Source organism: Branchiostoma floridae, chromosome 9 (genome assembly GCF_000003815.2).
Source record: "Branchiostoma floridae strain S238N-H82 chromosome 9, Bfl_VNyyK, whole genome shotgun sequence".
Taxonomy (NCBI): Eukaryota; Metazoa; Chordata; class Leptocardii; order Amphioxiformes; family Branchiostomatidae; genus Branchiostoma; species Branchiostoma floridae.
The window spans coordinates 13,034,693-13,049,482 of record NC_049987.1 but is presented as its reverse complement, the minus strand read 5'-3'; the positions used below and the strand labels follow the sequence as shown (position 1 = coordinate 13,049,482).

The window sequence follows — 14,790 nt, the reverse complement described above, 5'->3', positions numbered from 1 at the left end:
AAGAGACAATGTCTCAGCTTCCTCCCCACCTTACAGACTAGTCCATCCTTGTCCATGAGCCAGATCCGCTCACATGCCTCCTCCTTAGACAGTCCCTCGTCCTGCATGGCGCTGACTATCAGACCTGCGATACCCAGGGCAGCCTGGGCACAACAACAAGCAACATGGGCATGTTAGTGCAGGTAAACATGCCTGTCCTTGGTTCTGAAAACCATCTACACGTGGGTGAACATACCTGTCCTTGGTGCTGAAAACCATCTACACATGGACAAACATACCTGTCCTTGGTGCTGAACACCATCTGCACATGGGTGAACATACCTGTCCTTGGTGCTGAGTTCTATCTACATACAACCACTCACATTTGAATTCTCACATTCACACTCACATGTTGCTCATAGATATACTCAAACCATGCATTATCACCCCCTCCATCATCTTCTCTCTCACCTCTCCAGCTCCCACAAACAGAAACTTGTTGTCCTGCATCCTCTTCCCTGTCAGTCTGAGTGAGCTCAGCAGCCCAGCTGTGGCTACTGATGCTGTTCCTGTATCAGCAAACAATACTTCAATCAGTTGACAACAGTCCACTTTCAACCAATGACGTTGACTTTTTGTTCAACATTTTTAGCTATTCAATCGCACCTGTAATATGAAAGTAATGATGCAAATACTCCTAGCAATGTTGATTTATTGATCTTTGCATTGAGATGTGATAAGATGACTATCAGTACCTTTTTTCCTCTCTGAATCTGAATTGGTCAATCAATGAAACCACCATTTGGCGCAACACACAAATTTTAAATCCTTATCCGAGTCACATAATTGGTCATGACATCATCAGTATAATAACCATGTAGTGCACATGTACCTTGTATGTCATCATTGAATGTGCAGTATCTGTCCCGGTACTTGGCCAGCAGTCGGAAGGCGTTGTGGTTGGCAAAGTCTTCAAACTGAACCAGACAGGACATTCTGTACCTGGGGAAACAGTCAGGAGAATGAAGACAGTGAAATGTGACCACAATGGAAGCTATAGCCTGATTAGATCTCACTTATAGCAGCCCGCCCAACATCCGGCTGGTGGGTCAGTTACAGCCCTGGAGTTTGTGTTACACAGACTATGGTAGCTTCAATACCCTCTGAACTGAGATAGACTTACATACATGATTCGTTTCAGTGTTTCCAACTACCATATTCCATATGACTTACTTTTTGGTGATGGCGTCCATGAATTCATCAATCAGTTCATCATACAGCTCCGACCGCTCTCTCTTGTGACTCAGTCCGATGTACAGGGGGTCATTCAGTAGTTCCTGGTGTGGAAGGATGGCAGAAATAATCAGTCAACAGTCATGTATCATAGACATAGGACAATGGAAGTCATCAATGACTGTGGAATTCCTAACCTATTTACTCTTTTTTTCACTTATTATTGACACCATTGATAACAGGTTACACTTTTTCACTGAAGTGAACTGGGTATCTTTACATCAAACTACTTGCAGTTTGCTATTCAACTGCCAGATGGTGTTGCTGACTGCATTACTATAACCCTGAGGACGGGTTGGTTCGTTGATTGGTTGGCTTCATGTCTAGTTGAAAAACATGTTTTAGAACATTTCAAACAACAGATAGCCAGACTTACCTCATTGTCAGTGCCCACATCTATAGTGACAGGTAGGCAGTGTTCTGGTTTGATCCCGGCGCAGGCGGTGTACAGAGCCAGCTTTCCCACCGGGATCCCCATCCCATAACACCCCAGGTCTCCCAATCCCAGAATCCTCTCACCATCAGTGACCACTACTGCCTATGGACAGAATAAACACCACTATTATCTGCAAGTCCATTTAGCCATTCATATCTATAATGTGCTTTTTTTTAGCAATATCTCTAAGAAAGCAGCAATTGTTCTAAACAGCAAAAAGTTTCCATTTCCTACCTTGATATCCGGTTCTGGCCAAGAGCACAGCATCTCTGCTATATGTCCTCTGTCGTGGATACTGATGAACAAACCTCTGGAAGGTAAAAACAAGACAAACTGAATCTAAACCATAACGATAGTCAACACACACTTGATGTATATAAACACAAGAAATAGTCTGCTATTTATGAAGAAACTTGTGTTAGTGATTATCGTGACCATTGTTCAGTTTACAGTAACTGTTATGCCCATAATTGTGTTGATGTCATAGTTCACTTCACCCTTTCACCTGACACAGCATGACCACAGGAAACCCCAGTATGGGGGTACCATTAAAGATCTATGCTAAATTCAGAAGGCAGCAACTACATATTACGTTAAATTCCCCTGGCTGGCTTTGCCTTACATACGCTTGAATCAGGCACCAATTAGTGGTAATACCCTTTACGTCAAATGTGCCCGCCGCCAATTATGCTTTACCTTACATCTATGCAGTCCAGCTACTTGGGATTAAAATGACTGATTACGCTCAATAGAACAGGACATATGTATGCTCCCTCTACATAGCCTGGAGTCCAGCCTTGTTCGCTTTAGTTCGCTCCGCTCCCGAAGGTCGCTACCGTTGTTGGCGAGTAGCGACCTTGGGGAACGGACTAAAGCAAACAAGGCTGGACTCCAGGCTACCCTGTACACTGACTGTCCAGGACAAACCAAGCATGCATGTAGGAAAGTACTACTCTCCAAGCAGAGGCCGAGTCTCCTCGAGGAGCGGCTCTGTATTTTTTTCGACTACTAGTATATCTCCGCGACTCGACCTCTGCTTGGAGAGTAGGAAAGTACAGCCCCTCCTGACCCCGCAACCCTAGGGGCGCCAATAATTGGGCAGAGAATGCTGAGAAGGATTAATGATATCCTTGAAATTATACAGGCAGGTAGAAGACAGATGCATGGCAGACTCCTGCTATTTTGCTGAAGGCACCATGTCCCCGTACAATCAAGGCTAATTGTGTTTTTGTAAAAGCTACAACTTACAAGGCTCTTTACAAAGTTAGAAGAGTTTACAAGGGTTCGCAATTGAATCTAAGTTGAAGAGTTGTCATTCCTTTGTAATTGTTTGTGGTTTAATAGTCGGTAATTGAGACATCCTATGACTTTTTTTGTACATGGATTATTAGTTTTTGCTCACAGCCTCTTAGTGGATGTGAAAAAAAAAGTAGTTTGCAAGACTTTTATGCAGATTCAAGTCTACATTGTTTGCTTTTTTCTAATATAGCTTTACAAGACTTTATACTTCGATTTCCGTCCAAAATTCGATAAATCCTTCATTACATTCTATTATACACTATACTCAAATAAAAAATCTTCCATAGTTGGCTATAATCAGTATTAATATTTCAGGTAAAAACAATCCCAGCTTAACTGTTAGATTTTTTCCCCACAAGCATCTCTTTATATTGAGAGTTACAGAAAGCCATTAAGAATGTTAACCATTTCTGGTATTCCCCAGGTAAATATCCTACTGCAACCTTGTTAACTTATAATCACCCAGGTTCCCACAAGGGGTCGCGGGGTCAGGATATATAGCTTTGAAGTTTGATGTCAGTTGGCTGGAATTTCCAACCTTTTGGTTCACGTTACATGAAAAGTGTGGGGAAAATATATACATCATCAAAATAACTGTCTGAATCTATAACTGTGACTATAACTATAAATCTATAACTATAAATGTGACAGTTTTGAAAACTGTGATTTAACACATTTTCCTTTTGCTTCAATGATCATGTAAGTGTCCTATAGTTATCCAAAAGTCTTCTTCAAACTATTAGAAGACATCATTGGGGACATTGGTATGCTTCATTTCATTTCAAAAGGAAAGCAACTGTACAACTTACTGTATAATGAAAACTTGTTTCAATACAAAACACCGAATACTTACATATCAGACTTAAATATCAAGCCTCCAACTCTTAAGTTTAATGTGTAAACCCCATTTGCACCCTCCTGCAGTACTCCATTCTCCACCCTTGCAGGGTTTCTGAGCCTGATAGGTTACAGCTTGTTGGCTACACATGGTTTCTTCTTCCAGAGACAGGAGGCTCTTACAGAGGATTCAAGTACAGCAGTATGTTATGCATAAATCCCAGCAAATGTAATATGATGAAAATTGACCTAACCTTACAAGATGAAATAAGGTAACTTTCAAGTAAAGTGCCAGAGGAAAGTGTAATCTAATTGAAACAAGGCCATACAATAAGGCAGGTAGGCAGTAGGCATACAATAAGGTGTTGCTGAATCTCCCTATCAGACCCTTCGGACCTAAGGGTGTGGACTACTGAAGCAGACTTTAAAGAGGGGACCTTCAAAGGAAGGTACAGACTGGCCTTGTTGGTTTTAGCTGCAAGGATCTTCAAACAGCACGCATCAAAGCAAGCCTGGAACTTGGAATAACAGGAGAAGTGCAGCCTTTCAGCCAAGTGGGATCAACAGCACTTCAGGGAAAGGTAAGTTTTAAGATTGTTCTGGTGCGATTGTACCTTAAATGCTCTACAAAGCAAAACTTTATGGACAAATAGCGGTTCCTCTTGTGTTTGACTTCAGTTGGTAGTTACATGTAAAATCAGGACAGGAACTTTGGGTAACACTAGATGACTGACGTCCAGAACAACCTTGTGAAGAAACAGGTATGTAATGCCAGGACACTTCAGTGTTGGCATGTCTGCATTACAGGATGAGATGTGGGCCTATTATACAATGTTTCAAATCTGGTACAGATTGCTAGCAATGGTCAAGGTTTAGGGACTACTTTGAATGACTGGTAGATTTTAGTATCATACATTGTCCCTGTTATGGTCATACCGCTACAAAGGTACATGTTGATGTTAACGTAAAAGTATCTATGATTCTTAAACATTTGACGGTGGGTGCAGGTTTAGACACTTATTAGACATGCCAAATTAGTCATTAGTTTGACAGGCCTTTTTTTCTCCTTACAAAAGTATGGAGTAAAGATATGCCAGCTTATATAGCTTTTCTTATATTTGTCAACCCAAACTCAAAGCAAGAAGCTTTCAGTGATAGCCTGATATGGGAGTGCAGCATCTACATTTTGTATGTTCTTGTGAACCAACTTAAATATATGTGACTTCTACGACAAAGCTCAAAGTTCTGTTGACACCGTGCTAACAAGTAGTCTATGTAAGGGGAGACATCTAAGACCCTGGTGTACGTCTAGACCCTAACATTCTTAAATCTAGTCGTGGAAGTTTTCGGCATCTTGTGGGACATTCTGGCCATGTTTGTGGCTGGGCTCCGAGCACAGACAACATTTATGTGACAGGATGATGAAGTGAGCAGACAGTAGTCCTTGTTTGCACAGACTGGCTGAGATGAGGTTAGAAAACTCCACTGGAATCTGTCCACACACAATAAGGAGAAGGAATTTTAAGATCTGAGTGACACGAATCTGTTGAAGCTAAATTCCCTTTGGGAATGTATCACCTAAATTCCAACATTAATGTGTTGTACTCACTTTTTTTGCAAAATGGAATACCTGTTACAGCAATGTTAGCAGTACAGTGGATTCTTCCCTATACCTCTTGGCAAGCTACAGTGGCTGATATTATTTCATAGATACCCATGTTCACAGGAATGTATGCATCCCAACTAATAGGCTTAGTTTTGCCATCCTTTGCTTCCCTTGCCAAACTTAGGAAGGATGGAAATGACATTCCGAGCAGCTGTGACATCATCTGATAGTGAAAAATGTTCAGGAAGTTCAAGGCGAAGGCCTTTAAGGACATTTGTGCATTTTAAGGACATCTGTGAAAACTGGTTCAATGCCTTGTAAAATGATGAAGGTTATCATTGGACTCCTTGATATTCATGTCATGATATAAGGCATGTAGCAAAGAAGTTATAATTTGGAAATGCAAAAATTTTGTGTGGAAAGCTTGGTTACAACTTACAGTAACAGTCCTGAAGTAACGGTAGTTCACCTTTATCTGCATGGTAACCTTTATCCGTTCTTTTTAAAAGCGAGGTATTTACGGATATCTAGTCGACGGACGTTGGTTTCATATTGCAATGTTTTCATAGCATTCCAGTCTGAAATAACCGTCTGTCAACTTGATATCCCCGAATACTCCTTTTTTTTTTCAACGGATAAAGGTTACCCCGCGGATAAAGGTGAATTAGTGTTACATACCATACCACCCTGTATCTATGTGTATCTTGAAGAAATCCCAAATTAACAGGTTCTTTCCTCAAGACTTTTTTCACTCCATACAAAGCAGACTCTTAAGGCTCACAGTAAGCCAGACAAGACCAGCCTTTCTTCCTGCCTTCCTGTAGCATGTTAACACACAACTGCCCTACATTTGAGGGGATGTGTATATACACACCAGCGTAAGTTTTGGCACAGGTACAAGTTGTTCTTCCCCTGGAAAAGTTTACCTACTCTTCTTTACTGTTGTAACACAGAGGCCTTGGTGGCCAGGTAAATATTTCTCTACCCTGAGTTCTGGCAAGTGTTACTCCTCCTCAGAATCTGAGTCTGTGGAAGGCCGGTTTATACTGTGGAAACATGATCAGAGTTGGCGAGAGTGTGCTGGAATAGGTGGCATGCTTGCATGTAGATGTTGTCTGGTAAAAAAACAGACCACCGGATGGCAATGTGGGAAGTGGAGATCGAAATGCAAGGTCTTCCACCATGAACAGGATACTCGTAAATTCAACGAAGAATGCAGAATACAAATTCTGGTGGGGAATGAAAAAAACAAACAAAGAACAATAACTGGTATGAAATCAAACACCCCAGGTGGGAAAAAAGAAAATAAAGCAAAGGGAAAGGGAGAAAATGATAATTACATGTGGATGGGGAAAAGAATAAAAGAAAGAAGATGGGAAAGAGAAATAAAAGAGAACAGAAAATGAAGAGAAAGTGAAGGAGAAAGATAAGACAGAGGACAAAAGGTATCAAGAAAAAGAAAGAAAGGGAGAAAGGAAAAAGGATGACTGCTACAGAAGACAATTTTCAAAACAATGCCCGATTCTTACAGAAGAACAAAGTATGATGAAGTTCCGGTAGTGCTGACCTGACTTGTCCACCAGAGATGGTTACTAATGTGTTAATCTGCCCTGACAACATTTTGGCACATATAGGACAGGATGGAGAAAGCAGGCTGTTTGCCACCATGTCAACTTCCCCCCCCACCTCTAAACTATGGCAACTTTCATCTGAGAGACAGCAGCTATTTGAACAGGTGGGGAGTGTTACACCCAAGTTAACCTGAGGGGCCTGCAGCCTTCAGCAGATGTAGTAACTTGCTCAGGAGTGACTGTTATTACTGTGATTTTCATGCTGATGGAGACTTGTCATTTGGGCTAATCCATATTTTTGTGGGGTTTCAGCTTCTTAGACCCCCTTTCTAATGAGTAAACAACACAAATTTGAATGACAAGCAGTTAATAGACTATACATCTCGGACAATCATGAGCACTCATTGCTATAATGCTAATTGTAATAAGTTAAATATCATTAGCCATTAATACAATATTAATTCATATTCCCACATTAGAGCCAATATGGCAAGAAACATTTCATACCTATACTACATATACAGCTCCTGCCTGACCTTTGAATTTAGTAAATCAAAAGGATGCTTATTCATTGGATTAGTTGTGAAAATTTTATTCCTTGCCTTTGGCAATTGATGATCATTTCGTCACGTTAAGTTCACAATGAGAACATCCACATGGATGTACCTCTATCATTTGGTTCCCTAAACACCCAACTTTTGAGTCATGTCCACTGATGGGAAGAAATATTACTGTACAAAGTCCTTAAAACTTCAAATACCCTGCAGTTACTGACCAAATCTTGACCTTGAGATATGGAAGTAATTACACTGGACATGTTTGACCTTGCCCTGAGAAATTCAGCGAAATGGCTAACACAAACTGATGCAACGTCAATGCAAATATTCAAATTTTCAGATTGCAACAATAGAGTGATTCTGAACAAAGATGTTAGAAAAGACAGCAACTTGCGTAACAGATGTATTTTATGTGCATTTTGCTGGTAAAATCTTTGAGCAAAACATATTAGTTTCAAATACAGTCAGCCTGTCATTGTGTTTCCAATTCTTTATCAAAAATTTAAGCATCAGAGTCTAAGGAAGGAACAAAGGTTTTAAATCAGAGTGAATTAGTGATTCCAAAACCTGATTAAGCCTCTTTTATCAAAATATTTAAGCAAACAACACTACACAGGCATGAGGCTGTTAGGACAAGCTGTCAGCTTGACATGACAGGTCCAGCACACAGGGATTTGCTGTGTGGTTATAAGGACAGCCATTGCCAATCACACTATTGATATCACAGCCTCATGAGCTTACAACATGGTAGGATATATAACCTCACATGATACATGTTTAACTGTTGTGATTCAGGTAACAGAATTAATGAGAGAAAAGAGGAAATTAGGCTAAGATATGAGTTAAGACCACTTGGCATTTTTGTCATGTTTGAGAGTCTCCAGGCCTTTATATAGGAACACACAAAGCATGCCTATTATTTTGCAACACTATGTCAGTTATCTATCAATTAACTTGTGAATTGCTGATATTTTGCCAGACTTGACTTGAGTTATTTGGCCAACTTTCAATTTAGTGTCCAATAAAAAGCCACTTAGTTGCTAACTGCACTTGTTGAGGGCATTGATTCAAATCACCTATCAAGAAATTATGATCTAAATGAGTGTTCTTGATACAATTTTAGTATAGTTCTATCTAGGATCATGCACATAAAAACTATGCTCACAGAAGACAGTGAATATGTCAAATCCTGGACATTGGAGTCCTAAAACTCTGCCATGGCTTGTAACACAAAAGAGCCATATAGGACAGGACGTAAGTTCCAAACAAATCCCAGGAGTTCAGAAACTGGGCAGCCTACTTGGAAGGCTTGTTATCAGAGACTTAGAGGGATGTAGGTAGCTCTAACTATAACAAGAAATCCTCTTTGCTGTGGGTTTTCAATAACATTGTCACACCCTGAGTAAAAGCTTCCATTGTAATGTAGGAGACTTGACATTTGGATAGATTAGCTGGAAGTACATGACATTGTGTATTTGGCTTCAAACAGTCAGAGAACTTCATTCAGGCAAGACCACTAGCTATCCTTTCAGGAATTCCACTACCAACCAGCAAAAGCATCACACTCCAAATATACTATAGGTGCTTGTTGACAATGAGGGGAAAGGGACAATGTTATTCTTTTTATGTAGATAAAATCCCACTCCTTTATTTAGAACAGGTTACAGTTCATAGAAAATCATTCCCCAAACTTTTCCAGTAGCATCTATTTCCTCTGGGTTTTCCTATTTGTACGAGATTTCAGACAGGCTCCAAAGTCTTCAACCAGATTAGAGAAACAATATAAAGTTTATGTCAACTGTAATGACTTTCTCAGTCAAAGTCCTGACGTCGATCAAAGCACTTATCTGGCAAGCAAGAGTATAAAAGAAGAATGTCTTCCAGACTAATAGGTTCTACTTATTGCTAAAATTTCTCAACCTTTTCCAAAAAAAAGACACGAACTTGGGGCAAAGCTCACTTCAATTGCTCTCAAATAGTCTATAGTGTACTTTCAGATTACATTGTTCCAGTCCAACTAGGCTGCTCTGTCCCAATGAATACTGAAATGTGGGGAATTCTGGTAGGTTTGTTTGAAGTGGACACAGTAGGAGTCAAAACCAAATAATGGGGCCTCACAACCTGTAAAGACACACCATGTCCATGCCAACTCCAGGATTCCCACAACATCTCATGGAATTTTTTCACAGTTGGCTACTGGTAGAGATTTTCTAAGAGCCCTGATTGCACTATCGGTTTGTTTGGGTGTCAAGTATCCAAAGGGATTACCCTACATCTGTGTGAACCCAGGTATAAGAGCTTCGGATGATCAGTCTTCTATCTCCCATGAAGAACAAGGCAGTAATTTCTTCTGCAACCATCATTAGAATGTTAGCTGTTCAATGTTAGAAACTTACAACCTTAGCTGATCCTTTGGAGTCATGTCATACAATGTATGTGCAGAATGCCTCAAGTCCATATCAAATTTTTTGGAGTTTAACCTCTCCATGATATTATTAACCAACTATGACCAACATTCTTTGGAGTCCTTGATAACTAAAAAAAAGCGCTTTGAGCACACAAAATCTACCAAGGAAGCAATATATTAATAGAATTACGTCCTAGCTGTATCAAAGCACAGTGAATAGCAGATGAAGAAATTAGTAGTGCATGTACCATATCATTAAACTGGAGTATGTTGTAAATTTAAGGACAGAGGGACATTGCAGGTGGAGTCTACCATAACATTGCCATCTTGACATATTTCGTTGGTTGGAAAGGTCCCAACAGGTGTGTGCTGACCTGTGATGCCCACAGCAGGTGTGTAGAGGTCACCTGACCCCTGCAGACAGATCCTCTCCACAGATCCAGACCAGGTCAACAGGCACAACTGGCATGCACTAATTGGTACCATTACTGTCAGGGATTCATCTCACCACATTGGGGCTTGGTGCTTGGCTAGGTTTGAGCTTTGTGCAAAGAAATTCCTGCTATTGATGATCTTTAATCCCACCCTTTCAAATGCAGCAAAAAAGATATTACCTGTTTGACAATTCAATGTTTCGATACTGTAACTTTGTTTGCTACTAGGTTGATTTATAAACAGTTTATACTGTTGGTCAAAATATTCATAAGGTAAAGGTAAGGTAGTCATCTTCAACCGAGGTGAAGCATATGATGCTGTTTCAAGGAGCTAGTGCAAGTGTAACGCAGCTGTAACAGTGGTTCCCATGCCAAACCTGTGAGTAACAGGCTAGAAGATGTAACACACAGGGATATCGAACTCGGAGGACGAATCTTTGAAAGAAAAGAGGGAGTAGTGTAACAGTGGGGTCTAAGCGCCGCCAAACTTACCATGCAAAAGGGGTCTGACCCTTTTGGCATAATAGTTATGGCATTAGGTTTGTGATCTGGCGGCCCAGGTTCTGCACAAGGAGATTGTTTCTGCTTGCTTCTTACACAGCTTTGCAACGACTCGCATATTTGGTCAAGCATGCTGGCCAGGGGTAATTCTATAGATTACATGCTATGCTGCTTGGCAGATCTTTTGACTCTCTTTGAACTCTTTACCTGGGTCTCCTGAAGATGTGTCCGTACTTCTGACAGGCCAGCCCCACCGTGGGGGTGTAGACAATAGGCATGAACTGTTCCAGGTCATCCTGCAGCACTCGGTAGAACAACTTCTCATTCCTGTCCTGCAGAGCCGTCAGGAACACATATCTGTGGGAGAGGAAAAACTAATCATATCGTCTGGTTCTCTCATACAATAGAATCAATTCCGTTCAAAAGTTGGTAGAAATGATTTGATACCTCCTGTGATGCAAGCAGTTTTGTGGTCCACAGAAGCGTTAAATTCTCTATTCACATATTCTAGGACGAGAAAATCATTTCCTGATCCACTGTTGGAAAAGGTAGTTTCATATATATGTACAAAAGTGCATCAAGAGACAAAACCTGACCTGTCCAAGTCCGTGTGCTGACGTTTGTAGTTCTCCCGTACCCTGTAGGCCTGGAGGTCCTGAGTTAGGAAGGACGGTGGCAGCAGACCATGGATGCCAAGATGTTGTCTCTCCTCCAGAGTAAATGCCATACCCTGAGAAGACAAAGGAAACACATCATCAATTGTTATATGTATACAAATGTATTACTATGTCATTGGCCATACTCAACGTGTACATGTCAATCATTCAAGTTATTCATTTAATTACACTTCCAAACCAGCCTAGAGCAAGCAGGTTAAGGTGTTTCTATGTGGCCTAGACCTTTCAAGGGGAAGAAATATTTATTAAACAGGACCTTGGAGGGAGTGACAAGAGATAAAAGAACCATGCTTCAGTGTCTGCATTAGAAAGCCCATCTAATATACACACATCAGCTACTGTCCACTACGACTTTAAAACCATGCCATAAATACTCAGAAGGAGTACGTTTCAATACTGGGACACCCTGCCCTGGTATGTAAGGGTCAGACAGACATGTATCATCCTCCACACCTTTCCTTGGACAGAAAGAGGGTACTAGGGCAACACCACATTTTTTGGGATGTATCAAAAACCTCTCTATGTAGGCTGTTTCAGACAATTTTCATTGTGCATTGCTCTTTTGAATGCTTTAATGTTCTTGCCCCCTGAAGTATGATGGCTTCTGTCCCTTACAACAGGTGGGCTATGATTTCATACAACTGTTTTAGAACATCACAACTAAATCAATACAATGCATTTCTGCTGAAAAGAACTTCAATGAGGTCTACAGAGAACTTGTAGGCCTTGGGCAAATCTACAACCACTGATTTTGGGCCAAAATACCTGTCATTCAATCCACACCACTGAAGCCCAACTGAGGACATTTCATACATTTCATTACTAAAAGGTATAGAAAACTGCAGTAAATCTATTAAAACTCTTGCACTGAATCTTGTGTGGGCAAAGTCTGGGCAAAGTCAAACTGTAACCAGACTGGATGGAAACATCTGTGTGCAAAGTTTCCTGTCATAAATTGTTGGTAAGCTGGCAGATTTCAGATTAAACTAAAGGAACAACAGGCCTTCCCTATCATTCCAAATGATCTAGCAGAGACGGTTAGGGTCAGACTTATTAACTACCAGGACGGAATGGTTAGCCACCTTACCATGACAGGTCTGTAGTGAAAAATATGATAGTACTATTTGGGTAAGGCAGTCCTGCCAGCCTTCATGGCCACTGAGCACCATGAGATGGAGTAAAGTGTGGGGGAACGTACCCATTAAGCACATTCTGTGCCATTTGAAGGTTTATATACCAGACAGTAAGTGCTCATTTTACTTTTGGTTAATTTCAATTTCTTTTTTCTTCAGTTTAGTTCACTGGAAAGTAATTTGTTGAAGTTCTTGTGTCACCTCTTAGGATGAACTGAACTGAGTACGCTGATGGGATAATTACCAAGAGATTTGATTGGCTAGATGGTCCATCTTTCTGATTGGTCAGTTCTACCCCTACTCTCAGCTGATAGCAATCATCTGTCCAATCATCACCCAGAGGGTTAAAGGGAAGCCATAAAACTTCACCAACTTTGATGTCCAACCTGTTCAGTCACTCAGACAAGATGTAAACTTCATTAGCAGAGACCCGTTTTCTGTCTAAGATTGCAAGAAAACAATCATTGGATAAGAGAAACAGCTGTGGAAAGCCACAGCAGTAAAGTAGCCTGTAGAAGAGGTCACTTACTCATACACTGTACTATATTGCTATATGTGTAGTATAACTAAGGGTTAATGACCCACCCCGTATATGGTGTCATAACGCCTGGTCCTTTGCTATAACCACCGAATAAAGACAAATTCCTTTATAAAACACACATCTTTTATTCAGTACATAAATTTGAACAGTGAATTTGAACAACGTAAAACTTGTACGTGAAATGTATTTCTGTTCGAAGGCTTGAAATAAGAACAAAGTCGATTCATTATGTTACAAACTGTTGCACGCTCCGTATTTCTCCACTCGCCCATTCTCCAGTTTGTCGAGTTCGTTCGTATCAGGCGCTAAATCTCTGTCGGCTTTCCTGAGGTATTCCGGGATCCCTGTGCTTCACAGCTCTTGAGAATCTCGTTCACTACGAACTCAGACACGACTTCTCCGAAGAAAGGTACTAGTAGCATTTTGGTCCTCCAGCGCCATGACCGCTACTCAATGGTGGACCGTGGTGTTATTGTCGTCTGAACTTGAATGGGCGGGGGTGCAAATAATTTTATTTTCCATTTGCAGTTTGGACACGACTTGAAATAGATTTTATTGTCTTAAATATTATAGGTAATTCATTGTTGTTTTAGGACGGCAAATGTTTTCTTTGAACAAAGAAACACGCACTACTGATGTTAATAGTGGGAGCCATCCCCCCTGCCATGCCTGTACTTATTCCCCTATCTTGGCAGATTGACGATTCCTGGATATCTCATTCTGATTGGCCAGCGTCCTGTTTGTCTGTCCTTCTGATTGGTTTAAACTTTCAAAAGTTTTTAATGCACACGTGCGATAATAAAAAATTTAATGCACGGCTGTTACGGCGTCATAACCAGCATGAAATGGGGCCTTCTGATTGGCCCACGTCCCCTGGCTATATGATAATAACCATTACAACTCAGTCACTGTCATAAAATCCCTTGGCAAACCATCAGTACTGAAACTCTACTGTTAAGTACTGATTGACTACTAACAGTAGAATTTTAGTAGATTTTCAGTAAATCGACTTCTACTGTCCTACTGAACCACTACTGACAAGTACTACGCCTATATCTACTGTTCTTTTACTGTCAGAACAGTACTAAAATTCTACTGTTCTACTACTTGCCATCTACTGAATAGTTTGACCAATCAGATCACTACTGACATCTACTGTTCAACTACTGGCCATCTACTGAGTTATCGACCAATCAGATCACTACTGGACATCTACTGATATCTTTTGACCAATCACAGTCTTTAAATTGTCAATCTGTGATTGGTCCATTTGTACTTCAAATGTCAGTTGCATTTTGGCTCCATTTTGGAGATGGAGCCAGCCAGGGTAAGATGTCTGCTTGTCTCTCTGTGTGTAAACTTTATCTATAAAAACTCCAAGACAGTTTTGAAGTTAATGGTAATGAAGATTATGGTAAAAATGAAAAGGAGATGCTGTGAAGATTATAGCAAAACAGAAAGGTAGGAAAATTTAGCAAAAAAGTAAGTTACTTCAAAGTTTAATATCCCCCCCCTCCCC

General features: G+C 40.6%; 2 protein-coding genes across 4 annotated transcripts in view; one reads left to right on the top strand and one right to left on the bottom strand.

The window, feature by feature from the left end:
* The window catches only part of LOC118422842 (NADP-dependent malic enzyme-like), a 39,830-nt gene that overhangs the window by 3,203 nt on the left and 21,837 nt on the right, over positions 1–14,790 (bottom strand). For both annotated transcript variants that reach the window (XM_035830637.1, XM_035830638.1), the window contains 8 exons: positions 11,517–11,650; positions 11,128–11,277; positions 1,943–2,018; positions 1,649–1,810; positions 1,213–1,316; positions 872–981; positions 451–548; positions 30–143 (listed from right to left, as the gene is read on the bottom strand). In XM_035830637.1, coding sequence (XP_035686530.1) covers positions 30–143; positions 451–548; positions 872–981; positions 1,213–1,316; positions 1,649–1,810; positions 1,943–2,018; positions 11,128–11,277; positions 11,517–11,650 — 948 coding nt within the window. The remainder of the gene's footprint in view (positions 1–29; positions 144–450; positions 549–871; positions 982–1,212; positions 1,317–1,648; positions 1,811–1,942; positions 2,019–11,127; positions 11,278–11,516; positions 11,651–14,790) is intronic.
* LOC118422843 (serine protease 23-like) overlaps positions 4,262–14,790 on the top strand; it is a 51,174-nt gene continuing 40,645 nt past the window's right edge. For both annotated transcript variants that reach the window (XM_035830642.1, XM_035830641.1), the window contains exon 1: positions 4,262–4,425. The gene's annotated coding sequence lies outside the window, so the exon portion shown is untranslated. The remainder of the gene's footprint in view (positions 4,426–14,790) is intronic.